This window comes from Dendrobates tinctorius, unplaced genomic scaffold (genome assembly GCF_039654945.1).
Source record: "Dendrobates tinctorius isolate UK_male_01 unplaced genomic scaffold, ASM3965494v1 ptg000171l, whole genome shotgun sequence".
NCBI classification, from domain to species: Eukaryota; Metazoa; Chordata; class Amphibia; order Anura; family Dendrobatidae; genus Dendrobates; species Dendrobates tinctorius.
The window spans coordinates 13,027,501-13,046,279 of record NW_027361838.1 but is presented as its reverse complement, the minus strand read 5'-3'; the positions used below and the strand labels follow the sequence as shown (position 1 = coordinate 13,046,279).

The window sequence follows — 18,779 nt, the reverse complement described above, 5'->3', positions numbered from 1 at the left end:
CCCCTGGGACAATGTAATAAAGTTAAAAAAAAAAGGTAAAAATAATGTTAAAATCGCTAAATAAATTTAAAAAAAAAAAATATTCCCGAATTCATTTTTTGGAAATAAAAAAACAATAAAAGTACACATTTGGTATCGCCGCGTCCGTAACGACCCGCCCTATAAAACTGTCCCATTAGTTAACCCCCTTAGCGAACCCCTTCAAGAAAAAGGAAAAAACGAAGCAAAAAATGATTTATCATACCGCCGAACAAAAAGTGCAATAACGCGCGATCAAAAAGACGCATATAAATATCCATGGTAGCGCTGAAAACGTCATCTTGTCCCGCAAAAAACGAGCCGCCACACAGCATCATCAGCAAAAAAATAGAAAAGTTATAGCTCGCAGAATAAAGCGATGCAAAAATAATTTTTTTTTATATAAAATTGTTTTCATTGCATAAAAGCGCCAATACATAAAAAGCGACCTAAATGAGGTATCGCTGTATCCGTACTGACCCGAAGAATAAAAGCTCTTTATCAATTTTACCGCAGGCGGAACGGTGTAAATGCACCCCCCAAAAGAAATTTATGAATCGTTGGTTTTTGTTCATTCTGCGTCCCAAAAATCGGAATAAAAGCAATCAAAAGATGTCACGTGCCCGAAAATGATACTAATAAAAACGTCAACTCATCCCGCAAAAAATAAGACCTCACATGACTCTGTGCGTCAAAATATGGAAAAATTATTGCTCTCAATATGTGGTGATGAAAAAACTATTTTTACAACAAAAAGCGTCTTTTAGCGTGCGACAGCTGCCAAACATAAAAACCGCCATAAATAGTAAATCAAACCCCCCGTTATCACCCCCTTAGTTAGGGGAAAAATAATAAAATTAAAAGAAAATGTATTTATTTCCATTTTCCCATTAGGGTTAGGGCTGAGATTAGGGTTAGGGGTGTGTTGGGGTTAGGGTTGGAGTTATAATTGGGGGGTTTCCACTGTTTGGGCACATCAGGTGCTCTCCAAATGCAACATGGTGTCTGATCTCAATTCCAGCCAATTCTGCGTTGAAAAAGTCAAATGGTGCTCCTTCCCTTCCAAGCTCTGCCATGCGCCCAAACAGTGTTTTACACCCACATGTAGGGTATCAGCCTACTCAGGACAAATTGCAAAACAACTTTTGGGGTCCAATTTCTCCTGTTACCCGTAGGAAAATAAAAAATTGGGGGCAAAAATATCATTTTTGTGGAAAAATCATTTTTTCCACAAAAATGATCTTTTCACCCCCAATTTTTTTTTTTCCCCAAGGGTAACAGGACCCTAAAAGTTATTGTGCAATTTGTCCTGAGTACGCTGATACCCCATATGTGGGTGTAAACGACTATTTGGGCGCATGGCAGAGCTCAGAAAGGAAGCAGCGCCATTTGTCGTTTTTGGCTGGAATTGAGATCGGACACCATGTCGCGACTGGAAAACCCCTGATGTACCAAAACAGTGGAAACCCCCCACAAATGACACTATTTTGGAAACTAGACCCCCCAAGGAACTTATCTAGATGTGTTGTGAGCACTTTGAACCCCCCAGTGCTTCACAGAAGTTTATAACGCCTGGGCGTGAAAATAAAAAAAATCATATTTTTTAATTGTACGGCTGTACGTTATAAACTTCTGTGAAGCCCTTGTGGGTTCAAAGTTCTCATCACATATCTAGATAAGTTCCTTGGGGGGGTCTCGTTTCCAAAATGGTGTCATTCGTGGGGGTTTTCATTGTTTTGGCACATCAGGGGCTTTCCAAACGCGACATGGTGTCTGATCTCAATTCCAGCCAAAAACGTCAAATGGCGCTGCTTCCCTTCCGAGTTCTGCCATGCGCCGAAATAGTGGTTTAGCCCCACATGTGGGGTATCAGTGTACTCAGGACAAATTGCACAATAACTTTTAGGGTCCTGTTACCCTTGGAAAAATAAGAATTGAGGGTGAAAAGATCATTTTTGTGGAAAAAATATGATTTTTTAATTGTACGGCTGTACGTTATAAACTTCTGTGAAGCCCTTGTGGGTTCGAAGTTCTCACCACATATCTAGATAAGTTCCTTGGGGGGTCTAGTTTCCAAAATGGGGTCACTTGTGGGAGGTTTCCACTGTTTAGGTACATCAGGGGCTCTCCAAATGTGACATGGCGTCCGATCTGAATTCCAGCCAATTTTGCATTGAAAAAGTCAAACGGCGCTCCTTCCCTTCTGAGCTCTGCCATGCGCCGAAACAGTGGTTCCCCCCCACATATCAGGTATCAGCGTACTCAGGACAAACTGCACAATAACTTTTGCAGTCCAATTTCTCCTGTTACCCTTGGTAAAATAAAAAAAATTGAACCTGTAGTATTTTTTTTGTGAAAAAAAGTTGTTAATTTTTTTTAAATGTTCAAAAAATTCCTGTGAAGCACCTGAAGGGTTAATAAACTTCTTGAATGTGGTTTTGAGCACCTTAAGGGGTGCAGTTTTTAGAATGGTGTCACTTTTGGGTATTTTCTATCATATAGACCCCTTTAAAGTGGCTTCAAATGTGATGTGGTCCGTAAAAATAAAATGGTGTTGCAAAAATGAGAAATCGCTGGTCAACTTTTAACCCTTATAACTTCCTAACAAAAAAAAAAATTTTGTTTCCAAAATTGTGCTGATGTAAAGTAAACATGTGGGAAATGTTACTAAATAAGTTTTTTGTGTGCCGTATCTCTGTGATTTAAGGGCATAAAAATTCAAAGTTGGAAAATTGCGAAATTTTCGCCAAATTTCCGTTTTTTTCACAAATAAACGCAAGTTATATGAATGAAATTTTACCACTAACATGAAGTACAATATGTCACGAGAAAACAATGTCAGAATCACCGGGATCCATGGAAGCGTTTTAGAGTTATTACCTCATAAACGGACAGTGGTCAGAATTGTAAAAATTGGCCTGGTCATGAACGTGCAAACCACCCTTGGGGGTTAAGGGGTTAATGAGATGCACGCCGGCTGTGTACCTCTTTAGTGAGGTGCACGCCGCCTGGGTACCTCTTTAGTGAGGTGCACGCCGCCTGGGTACCTCTTTAGTGAGGTGCACGCCGCCTGGGTACCTCTTTAGTGAGGTGCACGCCGGCTGTGTACCTCTTTAGTGAGGTGCACGCCGCCTGGGTACCTCTTTAGTGAGGTGCACGCCGCCTGGGTACCTCTTAATGTACCTCTCATTCCAATGGTCCCAATCACTAAGGCTGGCATGAAATGAAGCAGCCCAATAGACATTTGATGATTGCTGTTCTAGTTTAAACAAAATCTTTCACCAAGTTTTACCACCTAATCTGAGAGCAGCATAATGTAGGGACCATTATAACTACTTTGCCACTTACTGAGCTTCTTGCCGCAGTTTTGATAATTTCTTGCTGATAAAACTGATTTTATCACTAGAGAACTACTAAGCCTGCTGCCAAGTCCTCCATATTCATGAGCTCAGTATAACCCTGTCCCACCACTGATTGGCAGCTTTCTGCCTATGCGCAGTGTACATAGAAAGCTGCCATTCGGTGTTGTTGCAGACCTATAAAGCTCAGCATTTATTGAACTAGCAGATCTACAGCAGGTAAAACCGGTTTTAATCAAAACTACCTCAAGCACTCCAGTAAGTGATACACTGCTGACATCAAGGTGTCTGCCCCTACATTTTGCTGCTCTTGGATGGGATAGCAAAAATATGTTGTCAGATTCCCTTTTAATGAAGGATTGTAATGTGATTGCTGACTTTCTTTTTTTTTTTTTCCTGCAGATATTATAACTGGGTGCTGGCGGCTCCTATGATCTTGAGTCTACAAGTATTCCAGAAGAGCTTACCCAAGGTAAGTCCTATTTATTGTATTTATAGCTGGACTGTATAGCCCCAAGTCATCATGGCGTTTAAAACTCCTCCCAATGTCACATTCTTTGCGCATCCCAAAGTTGCACAAAACCATTGCAAATTTAGGTAATTTCGTGCCAGTTTAAGACTCTGCAAAATGGACGTAGCTGGGGAGAAAGCGGATGGGGCATGGCATTGTCAATCCAAGAAATACATTGTCGCATGCGCCTCATGATGAATTTGTTGTCTTGTATTTGCATGCCCATCGTTAAGACTGGAGTGTGCAATGTCAGACTTAATGAATCGTGCCTTTATAGCAAAACACCTTAGCTAAGTGCACACGTACCGGAACTCTCGCGGAAATTACCGCGAGAATTCCGGAATTCCAGTCCGCGGGAAAATCGCATTTTAAATTCCCGCGATTTTCCCGCGGAAAAACTAGCATTTTGCAAGCGTATTTAGCTTGCAAAATGCTAGCGTTCTCCAAGCGATCTGGAGCATCGCTTGGAGAACTGATTGACAGGTTGGTCACACTCGTCAAACACAGTGTTTGACAAGTGTGACCAACTTTTTACTACTGAGGCCGCCTATGCGGCATCAATAGTAAAAGATAGAATGTAAAAAAAAATAAAAAATGGTGTTATTCTCACCCTCCGACGTCCCGCGCATCCGTTCCCAGTAATCCTTTGCGAAAATGCCCGCGATGACGTCAGTTCTCGCGGGATCGCGACGTCTCGCGGTTATTCGCGATGACGTCGCGCGAATGACCGCGAGACTTCGCGATCCCGCGAGATCGGACGCCATCGCGAGCATTTTCGCAAAGGCTTACTGGGACCGGAGCGTGAAGAGAAGCGGGAAGGCTGCGCGGGACGTCGGAGGGTGAGAATAACAATATTTTTTATTTTTAATACTATTTTTTACAGGGATATGGTACCCAAAGCCCGGAGGACAGTCTCCTCTCCTCCGGACCGTGGGTACCATCCGCAAATGTTCTGCTTACTTTCCGCATGGTGTGCACAGCCACATGCGGGAAGTAAGCGGGACAATGCATTCCTATGGGTGCGGGATCGCCGCGATTCCGCAAAATAATGAGCATGCTGCGTTTTTTACCGCGAAGCGATTCCGCCGCGGTAAAAACCGCAGCATTAGCACAGCATTGCGGAATCCCATAGGAATGCATGGGATGCTTATTTTTCGCTGCAAAATCGCGCGGTTAAAACCGCCGCGGAAACGCGAAAAAAACGCCACGTGTGAACTCAGCCTGACACACATTTGAAGGGATTTGTTGCGCGTAGCTTTAACATGGTTTCCTGATGAGTTTGTTCTTACAGAACAAGATAGAATTATGGGTGAAGGAAAAGATGCCAAAACAATCCAGGAGCTGGTGGTTCTGGAGAAAGAAGGATAGTATGATTGCGCAGGTAATGAAGGGATGGTCTTTTAACATTTTGTATATATTATATCAATAATCTGCTGCAATATGTAATCCTTACCTTTTTGTACATGAGGCCTCACATCTGCTGTTTTCTTTGCCTTGTATAGCCAGACACAAAGGAAGATAAGCTGGATACAGAATTGAACAACGAGCAAATATCAGATGTAAAGGAGCCACCGAAAGTCCGGTATATATTTTACGTCATGTTACAGAGTTATTTTTCATATTAGAATATACCATTAATGTATGATGGATGCGGGGCCTACGACGTGGTCACTTGTGGAGATGAAGCCAGAGTGCTTGTAGGGGTAGGTAGTGGGATCCACAGGCAGCATGTGTCAGGCACTGGCTGTATGATCTCTGCCAGTATGTTTGACTCTGTAACTTTTCAAAGAGCAGCATGCTTTAAAAGCCGCTGAGGACTTGGAGACTAGTCGGACAGGTGGGTCCCGGGCAGTTTTTCCCCTACTGCTCCCCTGGAGTGACAGGTCTCTGCCTCCTTGCATGTATAGTGAGAGACCTGTCAATACAGGGCAGTGGGTGGCGAGTAGCCGCTGGTAACCTGCCTGTGTGACTAGTCCCCAGCGCGGCTCCGTCCTTGTTGGCTTTTAAAGTTGGTTTCTCCGAAACGCTGCATGATTTTGTAGTCTACCATACCTGGCCTGAGATCAGCCAGTGCCTGATGTATGCCATCTGTGGATTGGGCAGCATGTATCTGCTGTCTGGTTCACTTTAATCTAAATTTCTGCCCTTTTAGCAGACATTCAGCCTGTCCAGCACCATCATGGGCCAGAACCTTCTGTGTAACATTTGCCTGCCACTGTGATGGTTACGTGACGGAACTTGCTGCTGTGAATCTGTAGCGACGTTGCGTCCATTTATTGAGATCTGCAGTTTTCTTAGTAGTGATTAGAACATTTCTATTTGAGATCATTGTGAGTAATGACTTTGGGCTGTCTGGTGGCTGACACGCAGCAGTCAGAATGTAGGCATCTCTCTGCTGCCCTGTTTGGAGTGATAAATAAGTGTATGGTTGGCGTCTAATTGGCTCCTGTCATACATTGGCTTGCGTACTTTGTGTCTGGCCAGAGTCCATGTACCTGATATAAGACGGTTGTTAAAAGCGTTAAACATTGGGAACCGCTTGTGCTCGATGTTTACAGCTGCTTTTTGTTACGGTTTGGCAGATTGTGTTTTTTTGCAAACCGTATTAGGTAAACTCATGTTTCCACGTGCAGTTATAACCATACATGACATGTACTGAAAGATGTGGAAGTGGGGTTGGAGCGTTCTTAGGCTGCTACAAAGTAATTATCACATCTTGGACAGTAGAAACTGATGCTGCACACGTCCATATATCTTCATATCTTTATCGTTTTTTGAGAAATTAAAGATAAAGGCAGTCTATCGTCACAAAATAACAGTTCAAACCGAGCACAAGCGCTTGTTGCTAGTTAGGATGAACAGTTTAGTGTACCTTCCCACCTACTTGTTTTGCTTCCATATCTGCCCCCTTCTCCTTGATTTGACAGCTGTGGCTTTAGAGGAGCCAGACGAGAGCAGAGATGAATGGGAAAACCAGTGGGACTGTGCACTGTGCGCTCGGTCACACCTGGGATGCACCAAGCACTTGGCTGATTTGAACAGTCATTTTGTGCAGACAGCCTACAGCAGCGCTCCTTCCTCTTCTCTGACATCTCAGACCTTTCTCGTCCCAGGTTACGCTTAACCTGTCACATGAGGCACGTAATACCTGGATATGTTTATACCCCTGGCATATAACACAATACCATATCACAAATGCAAACCATTACAAGGAGAAATGTAGAGCCAGTTTTAAAATATCTGTATATTACGCCTTCATTATACAAATACATTCAGTTTGTTACAGTTGTTTTCTACCGGAGAAGCAAGATGAATTGAATAAAAGTAATTCTGAGTTCAGTGCTGAGCAGATCATTAGACTATTGACTATTAGAGTGGCAGCTTCATCAGATCGTACCAATATACACATTGCTCCACCGATATGTTGGTGCACGGTCTTCCTGCATCCAAAAAACAATCCTAGCACTGCAAAACGCCCCATCACGCTTTTTTTTTTTTAGACTTATTGCATAGTATCCTCTTCAGTTGGCAGGTAAAGCAAATATATGCCTGCCAAGATCCGATGCAGGTTTGTGCCTTAATTTTGAGTCACAATCACTGATTTCCTTTCAGCGAATTTGGCTTCAATTACGTCTTTCTGGATACTGCACCTTTGAACCTTTGCCAGGCTTCAGGTTGAACTAGAAGTTGCAAATTTGAATACAAATTTGTATATTTTCATGTCACATCTGAAACTTGGCAAAGAAATGGTCTTTCAAACTCTTGCGATTATCAGAAAAATTCCAGTGATATCCGGATAACAAGATTCCAGGATTTTCTGTAATATCAGTAGAGTGTACATTTTAAACATCACAGTTTTTACATTGAAGTTTGATGTGCACAGTAGCCAATTAGTGGCTGGGAAAAGAAAACATGTCTATTCATATTGAAAAAAGTAACGCCTGTTTTACTCTTCGCCACGACAGCACCCACTGGAGGTATCGGATCCGCCCATTTGGAACAGGAAACCCTACAGGAAAGATAAAAGGGGCGGTCCGCCTTTCCTCCTCAGTTCTGTTTTTGGTTTCCTGTTCCAAATGGAGCAGGATCCTGCAGGATCTTACCTGGGCCATGCATCCGCCTGTGCGGTCTCTTCGGGAACGGCAGGGGCTGCGGTCCGGAGGCAGCGTCGGGGGAGACTCCGTTTGACGGCTCCCCCCTCGTCTGGTGGCATAGTGGTAATGGCCGGGTCCGGGGAGGGCCGCCCGGTCTTACCAGGGAGCGCGCCGGTCTGGCATCCGGGAGATTTCCCCCCCCCCCATTCCCATCGGTGGGGGTATAGCGTGGATGGTGAGGCCATGTGCGCGCGAGCCGCGTGTGTTAATAGCGGTGGCGCGGGAGCAGGCCGGCGCCCGACGCTCCCATACCCCGGAAGTAATGGTTGAACTTCCGGGGTAAGATGGCGATGACGCGGCGCATGCGCCCTGTGACAGGGCGACTTCCGGGGCAACGACACAGATAAAACAGCGCTGCAGCGCTGCAACATTGGAACATGTCGTCCCCCGCAGAGTCGCAAACCCCAGCAGGGGATTCAGCTGGGGGCAACTCCACCAGGGACCGCAGCGCCAGGACGGAGACTGCCCGCAGGAGCGAGGCAGCAGAAACCCGATCCAAACCGTCTCAGCCATCTGAACCGGTATTAAGCTTCACTGGGTGAGTGTGCAAAGCATATGCTCTACCTATTAAGCTAACCTCCTCTCCTCCCCCCCCCCCCCCCCCCCCTCTCTTTACCTTTGACCTCCCGTTTCAGTCAAAGAAAAAAGGAAAAACAAAGAGTGTGCATTATGTTCAGAACCTCTCCCTGACTCCTACCCCAAAAAACTCTGCAAACAATGCATGAAAGAGACCAGGCAGGGGCCGACGATATCTTCTCAGGATATCCGAGCCATGATTAGGGAGGAAATACAAGCCATCAACCGCGCCAGCACTCCCGCAGAGTCCAGGCATAGAAAACAGGTTATTGTCAGTTCAGAGTCAGAAGAAGAACAGGGGTTAAACTCAGACTCCGCATCCACGTCCTCATCATCATCCTCGGAGGCGGAAGGACGTGCATGTTTTCCTCTGGACAGCGTAGATAACCTGGTAAAAGCGGTTAGGAATACTATGGGGTGTGAAGAGGAAAGGGGAGCCCAGACCGCGCAGGACATTATGTTTGCGGGATTGGCAGAAAAAAAGAGGAGATCATTTCCAGTAATACCGGCAATTAAAGATCTCATCAAAAGGGAATGGGAAAAACACGACCAGAGGGGTTTTCTCCCATCCGCTTCAAAACGGAAGTACCCGTTCACTGATGAAGATCTATTAAAATGGTCTAAAATACCAAAGGTGGACGCTGTCATATCCTCCACTTCCAAACAAACCTCGATCCCGGTCGAGGACGCAGGATTGTTAGCAGACCCATTGGACCGAAAGGCTGAATCCTCGCTCAAAAGGTCCTGGGAGTCCACCACCGGGGTATTCAAACCCGCAATAGCCAGCACATGTACTGCTAGGTCAATGCTGGTATGGCTAGATCAATTAGACCAGCAGATTGAGCAAAGAGTGTCAAGGGAGAAACTGCGTGCAGCCATCCCGTTGATAAGAGGGGCAGCTGCCTTTATGGCAGACGCTTCAGCGGACACCCTAAGACTTGCAGCAAGGTCGGCAGCCCTGGTGAATAACGCCAGACGCGCGCTTTGGATAAAAAGCTGGAAAGGGGATGCACAATCAAAGTCCAAAATTAGTGCAACCCCATGCGAGGGTGAGTTCCTCTTCGGAAAAGCCTTAGACGAAATTCTCGCCAAGGCAAAAGAAAGGAAAAAGGCCTTCAGTGATTCTCCCATTCCGTTTTATAGGAAAACCTTTAAAAGACGGCCATTCGGGAGAAGAAGACAATCGGACAGAACGAGATGGGCCACGAAAGATGAAAAGCAGAAGGGTACCATCTTCAGAGGGCCAACATATAGGAGAGAAAAAAATTAAAAGTTTAGACCCACCGGTTGGGGGCAGATTAAAATTTTTTTTTACCAAATGGGAACAAATTACGTTAAGCCCATGGATTTTGAATATAATCAAGGAAGGAATAAAGATTGAATTCCTTCGAATCCCCTATGAGTTCTTTGTTATAACTCGCCTTAATTCCTCACTTCAGCAAAAGGCTCTCGAAGACGAGATTCGAGTCCTGCTAGCTAAAAAAGTTTTAGTTGACGTCCCTGAGGAACAACAGGGTAGAGGCTTTTACTCTCCCCTGTTTTTGGTGTCTAAACCAGACGGTACATTTAGAACCATTATTAATTTAAAGAAGCTAAATTCATTTATAAAAAATTATAAGTTCAAAATGGAATCGATTAGATCCACTATAAAGCTTCTTTTCCCAAATTGCGTAATGGCAGGGATTGATTTAAAAGATGCTTATTATCATCTCCCTATACACAACAGATTCCAGAAATACCTAAGAGTCGCAGTGGAAGTCGAGGGCAGGATTCGTCATTTCCAATACGCGGCCATGCCCTTCGGGCTTTCCACGGCACCAAGAATATTTACCAAGGTGATGGCAGAAGTGATGGCCTACCTTCGCCAAAAGGACACACTAATTGTACCATATCTAGACGACTTCCTAGTAATTGGGAATTCAGTCAAACAATGTACTGAACGCGTGACTGACGCAGTCTCCTCTTTTCAGAGCCTTGGCTGGATCATCAATATCCAAAAGTCCAGACTCGATCCGCAATCTCTCCAGACATTTCTAGGATTTCAACTAGATTCCTTGACCCAGAGATGTCTACTACCCCAGGTAAAAATCATCCTCACAAAACAAAAAATACAAGCAGCTATAGATAAACCGCGTGTATCCTTAAGAGGAGCAATGTCACTATTAGGATCACTAAATTCTTGCACCCCGGCAGTCCGGTGGGCCCAGTACCATGTCCGTACACTACAACACCAGATCCTCCAGGAGGATAAGCGACATAGTGGTCGTTTACAGAGCAAAATAACCCTGTCACAAGAAGTCTTGACTTCCCTAGAGTGGTGGTTAGACGATGACCATTTATGTTCAGGAGTCCCATGGGTTATAGTTCCATCCTGTATTGTAACCACCGATGCCAGTCCCCAGGGCTGGGGAGCCCACATGGAGAATGGGTTTTATCAGGGAAGGTGGAGTAAAGAGGAATGTGATTACTCATCTAATTTAAAAGAACTGACTGCAGTGTTCTATGCTTTATACAATTTCCTTCCGCAGCTCCAACAGAAGCATGTAAGGATCCTGTCGGACAATACCACCACAGTGGCATATATAAACAGACAAGGAGGAACTCTATCAGAGACTCTGATGTCTTCAGCGGCAAAAATTTTAAACTTAGCAGAAAACTATTTTTTGTCCCTCTCGGCCCTTCATATAAGAGGCGAGAGCAATCAAAAGGCAGACTTCCTAAGCCGTCACACTCTACGACAAGGAGAGTGGTGCCTCAATCGGAAAGTCTTCAGGGACATAGTAGCCGCATGGGGACAACCCGAGGTGGATCTTTTTGCCACAAGGGAGAACAGGCAGATAAAAACCTTTGCCTCCCTATCTCCGTCAGATCACCCAAACATACTGGACGCCTTTCTAGTTCCATGGAAATTCAATCTAGCGTATGCGTTCCCTCCATTGATCCTCCTACCTCAAGTAATTCGGAAGATCAGAGACGACAAAGCAAGAATAATCTTAATAGCACCATTCTGGCCAAAAAGACCGTGGTTTTCGTGGCTGCAGATTATGTCGATAACAGATCCTTGGGTCCTTCCGACTGCCAATCTACTCTCCCAAGGCCCCTTTTTCCACCCTCAAGTGCTCAGCTTGCACTTGACGGCGTGGAATTTGAGAGGCAGTTATTGAGGACAAGAGGATTCTCGGAGTCCTTAATTGCTACACTACTACAAAGTAGAAAACAGTCCACGACCCAGATTTACATTAGAATATGGAAAAAATTTCTTCAATTCCATACAGTACCTCATACAACAGAAGTTCCGATAATCCCAATCTTGGAATTTCTGCAGAAGGGAAAAGACTTAGGCTTAGCAGTAAATACACTGAAAGTACAAATATCGGCATTAGGAGCACTATATGGCCATAATATAGCAGGCAACAAATGGATAACTCGTTTTATTACAGCATGTGAACGAATAACTCCAATCCACATACCCTCCGTCCCTACATGGGATCTAAATCTGGTCTTAGACGCCCTAACGGTAGACCCCTTTGAGCCGATCGACACAATACCCTTCAAATACTTAGCACTTAAAATGGCCCTCTTAGTATCACTAACCTCAGCTAGAAGAGTGGGTGATATTCAGGCCTTGTCAATAGATCCACCCTTTTTTCAAGAATACCAAGACAGATTGGTATTAAAACCAGACCCTGCCTACCTGCCAAAAGTGGCAACAAAATACCATAGATCTCAGGAGATACTCCTCCCAACCTTCTATAAAAATCCCTCTACTCCGGAAGAGCAGAGGTTCCATACTCTGGACGTCAAAAGAACTGTCCTAAAATGTATTGAGAGGTCCAACAGTTGGAGGCAGAGTAGGGCCCTATTTGTTTCATTTCAGGGCTGTAAGAAGGGGTATGGAGTCACGAAGAGCACCATTTCCCGGTGGATCAGAGAGGCCATTCGTTTAGCCTACTCCGCAAAAAACGAAGATCCTCCAGGGAACATCAGGGCGCATTCCACCAGGGCAATGGCAACCTCTTGGGCGGAAAAGGGAGATGTTCCGATTGAAACTATATGTAAGGCGGCAGTTTGGTCATCCCCTTCTACCTTCTATAACCACTACAGACTTGATCTTTCATCAACCTCTGACTTAAGCTTTGGCAGGACTATCCTTGGCACGGTGGTCCCACCCAGGTGATGGTCTCTGGAATCTCTCCAGTGGGTGCTGTCGTGGCGAAGAGTAAAAAGCCGGATTACTTACCGGTAATGCTCTTTTAATGAGTCCACGACAGCACCCGTTCACTTCCCCCCCTAAAGATATGAATAGTTAAAGTATTACCAATAATGGATAAGAAAGATGTTAAAATAAGAGAACATTGCCTAATCCTTGGCGGTCCTTCTGGTACTCTGAAACGTAAAACTGAGGAGGAAAGGCGGACCGCCCCTTTTATCTTTCCTGTAGGGTTTCCTGTTCCAAATGGGCGGATCCGATACCTCCAGTGGGTGCTGTCGTGGACTCATTAAAAGAGCATTACCGGTAAGTAATCCGGCTTTTTACCATAGCGGGCCATGCTGTTCTGCCATCCAGAAAAAAACAACGCTCATCCTCCCACCGCAGAGGATCTCTACTCTCCGTTGCCACTGGATCCGTCTTCCAGTAATTTTCTCAGATCTGTGATTTATGGGTTCCCTTACGTTGAGCAGTGTACCTAATAACTAGAAACCAGGCTTATTTTTCTACACTGATTTTACAATTTGGGTTGAGCTGGAAGAGATTCCGTACCCTGGCAAAGCATCTGATTAACAAAACACACTCACTGATCTGAATACCTTTTGTATATAAAACGCCAAAAAAATCTCAACTAAATTCACTCAAACTTCTTACCATGGCATTGGCTGTGGAATGCCTTTCCCACATTGTTTACCTCCTGCATAACGATGCGTTACAGATGTTCTTCACAAAAAGCTGTCCGAAGAAATGCATATGGTAAGGAAAGGGATCCAGAGCACAAAGATCGGGGGGCTCCGCAACAAGCCTGCATGCCCATAGGCTGTGCCTGGAGGAGGCACAGGGGCCGCAGTCACAACATGTGCTCAGTTCACAAAAATAATTTCTGGTGACATTCACCATCCTGACCCCATTCCTTGCATAATATCCTCCTTCCTGTAATAATATCCCCCATCTTGGCGCTCTTTGTCTATGGTCCCGCCGTGAGCACTGTCCGCTACCTGCTCCACAGCCGTATTGGGGTGGTGCATGTCAGTGATGTTATGTGCCGTCCTTATCTGGCATACTGATTGGCCGCAGTCTCTAAGGCTATTGTGGTGCAGGGAGCTGGCAGCTCTCTGTGAAACAAAACCATTCCGCTGAATGTGAGCTGAAATCAACGCTGGCGTCAGAAGGCCCACTGACTCCATAGGTGCCATCGCACTGCAACCCTGGTCATTGCGCTGCTGGGGAAAGGAATCTTAAAAGTCAAGATCACCCTTTAATCAGCCTTGCCACATGACTTGAGATGAAAATCCAAAAAAGACACCTAAGTTACAGACTTGTGTTTTGGGGAGCTTTTCACCTGGGTGACATTGGCCATCTAGCCTAAGAAGACATACAGTATAAGGCATTCAGTGCTCCTCTGCTAGACATGCATCTCTTGGCGCGCTCTTACATTTGCAGGAGACATCTAGATGCTTCAGAGCACCGAGCGTTTGGCTTACTGTGGGGGGGTGAAAGTGATCTCCCAGAATTGGAACCCATGTCTCTTAAGTTTTCTGCACAATATAGTTCCAGGTCACTGCTTATGGTGACAGATTCCCTTTAGGAAAGCGTAATAACTCCTCTTAAATATTCTTTATGGCCCTGTTCACACGTCAGTATTTAATCAGTGGTTTCAGCTTTTTTATTTTTTACCTCTGAACCGCAGTGAGGAGGTAATTCAAGAAAGAGAAGTGTAAATGTTTGTAATATATATTTCTCAGTTTAGGTTTCAATCTTCTTTTTGGCATAAAAAGAAACTAACTAAAAATACTGTTCAAATACTGATGTGTCAATGTAGAAAATGTAACCGCAGCCAGAGGCCCAGGACATCTGTAATAAGATACACGTTATGAAGGGCTAGAATGTTGGGTGGTAAGTGTAAGACCACAGGAAACGTTTCCATCAAGTTACGGTGTGCACATTTACTGTATTTTTTGCCTTTCTCTGTCCCTCTTACCTCTTCTTGCTTCCTAAAGGAAGTTCAGAAATGCCTAGGGTTCACCTGGGAATAGCTGTGAGGTTTCCCATAGGTTAAACTAAATGTTGCATGACGTGGTATATAGTTCCAAAAGCCAGGACACCGCAATTAATCTAATGCCACTTGTTTAGCTGATAACTGATTCTCCACATTTTAATCTGTGTGCCATAACATTCATTAGGCTGCGGACTGAAGACAACTCCTCGAGCGATGAAGAATCATTGGAATTGAAGCAGATAAACCTTGAGTCGGCTTCTGTAGAGCATCAGAGTCATACTGGAACCACATCTTATCGGAAGACCCTCCGTCTGTCTTCAGACCAAATCGTATGTCCAAAGTCTTCTATCATTTTTTTATTTATTTTTTTAAAAACTGAAATATACAAAATCTGGACAGCCTCTTTAAGCTTACGGTCGATTTTTATTTTTTGTAAAGGAGGGGAACGGTTTAGGTATTATAATGGTTTTTATCCTGATATAAACTGCAATCAATTTTGTCTAGGTATTTTATTCACAAACTTTTTGGGATGTTTCATTTTTGTTAATCACAAATGGAAGTCTAAAATTGTCACATCCCACAAAGCACATTATAGAAAACAGACTAATTATTCTTTTTCAAGAACCTTACATCCATATCCTTATGTTTTTCCTTTCCTCCCTTCCCACTATGTGGCGTGCCTGTACCTCAGATGTCCGATGCAGATATATGGAGTGGGCCATACCCTGCAAGTGTTTCCTGCCTCGTCTAAGGGTATGTGCAGACGATCAGTAAAAACTGCATACTTGTGCAGCGTCCAACCCGCCACATCCAGATGAGACGAACATGCAGCGTGTCTCTCCAGGCCGCAGCATGTCAGTTTCACTTGTGGAGATGCTAGTCTCCGCAAGCCAAATGTCACCCATAGAAGGTATTGGACGCAATGAATCCGCATGATTAATTGAACACATGCGGATTCACCTATGTTCAATAGAAGGCAGCACTTTGGTCTCAGCGAACATATGCTGCGCCCAAAGCACTGCCAGTTCCAGATCGTCTGCACATACCCTAACAGGAGCCAACTTGTGCCAATCTCTGCTGTGTAACACTTAAATGCAACTTTTAGCAATTGATAGTAGCAACGAAGTGGTTAAGTCAATTAATTAGGATATGATAGCAGGATAATGTAGAGTCTATCAGGACATCTTGGGCTTACTAAAGACGTGTGACTGCGTATCATCTAGGATTATTAGTATAGTGAGACCTATAATGCTTTCTCCCATTCTGGGGAAATAATGCAGATTTTGAGTTACCTTACATACCCAGAGTGGTATGTACCCCAAAACGGTATAAAGGCTCCAGTTCACCCGGCAAGATACGCCCTCACACAGCTTCATAGGCCAAAAAATAACGTTATATAGTTTATATAGCTTTTATTTACTGCTTTTAATAACTCTAAACTCTCTATATTCTGAAACTCATGTTTGTTAGACATAATCGAATAGACCTGAAGAATAAAGTTGCCAGGTAATTCTTACCAAAGTGAGTATATTAATCCGGAATCCACAGCAATGGCTGATTTGTGGCTTTATTTTGCCGCTGTACCTCTTCTAGTAGTTAATAGTTCTGTTTTTGTTTTGCTTCAATGCATGGTAAACTCATGAAATGGTAAAGTGAATGCTGCCATTCACACAACTCATCCCGCACAGAAAAAATGTATGGCTCTTGGAGGAAAGTGATGGAGACAAAAAGCTGATAAACAATAATGGGCCGCAGTGGGAAGAGGTTAAGACCTTCTTGGTGGTGGATGACTTTCACATGGATTCGCGAAGTAAATATAGAACATACGTTTCATATGTGACTTGACCTCTGACACATGGGCCCTTTACATGGCCTTGGCACATGGTTCATTTAGAGGTTTCCTTGGTGTGATTTACACAGAGCTGTACGGGAGTAGGCAGGAAAGCTGTGCAGAAATCTGCAACCTACGGTATAACGTGCATGGCCGACACATGCTGAAGGTCATGAAAGGTGCGCTATTTTAAGTAATGTCAGAGTCACATCACTGGTGTCTACAGGCCAACTATTTGGATATGGTTCTTACAAAATGCACAAGCTGTTCTAGATTTTTCATGGTATCTCTTTATTGGGAGTTATTTATTAAGATTGGCTTTTCACAGATCAACGTATAAAACTAATAAAAGCGTTGTTGAATATGTCAGTAGTAAATAGTGATAAGAAATGGAGACACGGGAGAATCGCAGAGCTAAATCACTACTGTAATTATACACAATAAGTAATATCTCCTTAGAGACGTGAAACAAATCCGTAAAGGGCAAGTGCTGTATGGAGCGTCAAATTGGATTACCGTGTATGTCTACAGTAAAAGGAATAAATTAGAATTGCCGTGTCCATGTGATGAGTGAAACATATCCAGTGTCCAATCCAAGTACTGGGATGGTGCCAGCCCTACTGCATGTTTTGGCAAAGTCTCCGTCTTTGGAGGGGATGAAGCGAAGCGCCAAGTCCTCTTCACGCTTAAGATCTGTTAGTATGGCCAATTTCCATACAATTTTGTTTCTTAAGGCTGCATAAGAAATACTTCTCAAACCTTTGCCGCAGGAAGAGTGGGGCTGTTGTCACAAATCATTTTAATCTATTTTTTTGGGAGATTATTTTTGAAACCCACCCTGCAGTATGTTTGCTGTAGTCAACTACTGCCAGGTTCCCAATTCCACCTCTAATGAACTCTGATTTCTATAAGGAATGAGGGCTCTTTATTGTTTGGCATAGTTGTAATACTTGAGGAGGACTGTACATCATCGCAAGGAATGATCATTTGGGGTATTCTCAATCTCTTGGTACGTTTGTAGAAAAATCCAGAAGTGAGTGCCTTTGTTCTTAGCCTGGAGATTAGAGACAGCGGGAAGTCTGATAACCCGAACAGCTGTTGTAGTGTCTGCATTGCATGTCCGTTACTCATCATATGGGAGTTCTGCACTCTCCGATATATAGGACTGTCGACCACAAACAGCTGCTCAGCACAAAATGACCCAGGTGTTAGTGCATCATGGGAAGAAGACAGGGGTGATAGGTGTGGTTTTGGGGGGAAACCAAAATACGTAAGTATTAACACATTGCCTTTTTTAGGGTCGAGTCAGGTTTCATAAAACCCAACTTTCTCAGAAGTCGAGACGAACGAAATCGGCCGACTATCGTGAAAAGTTGAACGTCCAACTGAAGCACGAAACCCAATGCAAATCAATGGGGAAGCAAAGTCGGCAGGGAGTGGAGGACAGTAAACACACCTATATGCCGAACCGCTTTTTTAAAGTGCGCGAAGTCTCGCTCTGCCTCTCGCTCTGCCTCTCGCTCTGCCTCTCGCTCTGCCTCTCGCTCTGCCTCTCGCTCTGCCTCTCGCTCTGCCTCTCGCTCTGCCTCTCGCTCTCGCTCTGCCTCTCGCTCTCGCTCTGCCTCTCGCTCTCGCTCTGCCTCTCGCTCTCGCTCTGCCTCTCGCTCTCGCTCTGCCTCTCGCTCTCGCTCTGCCTCTCGCTCTCGCTCTGCCTCTCGCTCTCGCTCTCGCTCTGCCTCTCGCTCTGCCTCTCGCTCTGCCTCTCGCTCTGCCTCTCGCTCTGCCTCTCGCTCTGCCTCTCGCTCTCCCTCTCGCTCTCCCTCTCGCTCTGCCTCTCGCTCTCGCTCTGCCTCTCGCTCTGCCTCTCGCTCTGCCTCTCGCTCTCGCTCTGCCTCTCGCTCTCGCTCTGCCTCTCGCTCTCGCTCTGCCTCTCGCTCTCGCTCTGCCTCTCGCTCTCGCTCTGCCTCTCGCTCTCGCTCTGCCTCTCGCTCTCGCTCTGCCTCTCGCTCTCGCTCTGCCTCTCGCTCTCGCTCTGCCTCTCGCTCTCGCTCTGCCTCTCGCTCTCGCTCTGCCTCTCGCTCTGCCTCTCGCTCGGCCTCTCGCTCTCGCTCTGCCTCTCGC

The 18,779-nt window shown here is 44.9% G+C and overlaps 1 protein-coding gene across 2 annotated transcripts in view; it reads left to right on the top strand.

Annotated features, from left to right (window-relative positions):
• The window catches only part of LPIN2 (lipin 2), a 120,898-nt gene that overhangs the window by 66,032 nt on the left and 36,087 nt on the right, over nt 1-18,779 (top strand). For both annotated transcript variants that reach the window (XM_073550890.1, XM_073550889.1), the window contains exons 11-14: nt 3,780-3,849; nt 5,180-5,269; nt 5,391-5,470; nt 15,012-15,156. In XM_073550890.1, the coding sequence (XP_073406991.1) occupies nt 3,780-3,849; nt 5,180-5,269; nt 5,391-5,470; nt 15,012-15,156 (385 nt within the window). The remainder of the gene's footprint in view (nt 1-3,779; nt 3,850-5,179; nt 5,270-5,390; nt 5,471-15,011; nt 15,157-18,779) is intronic.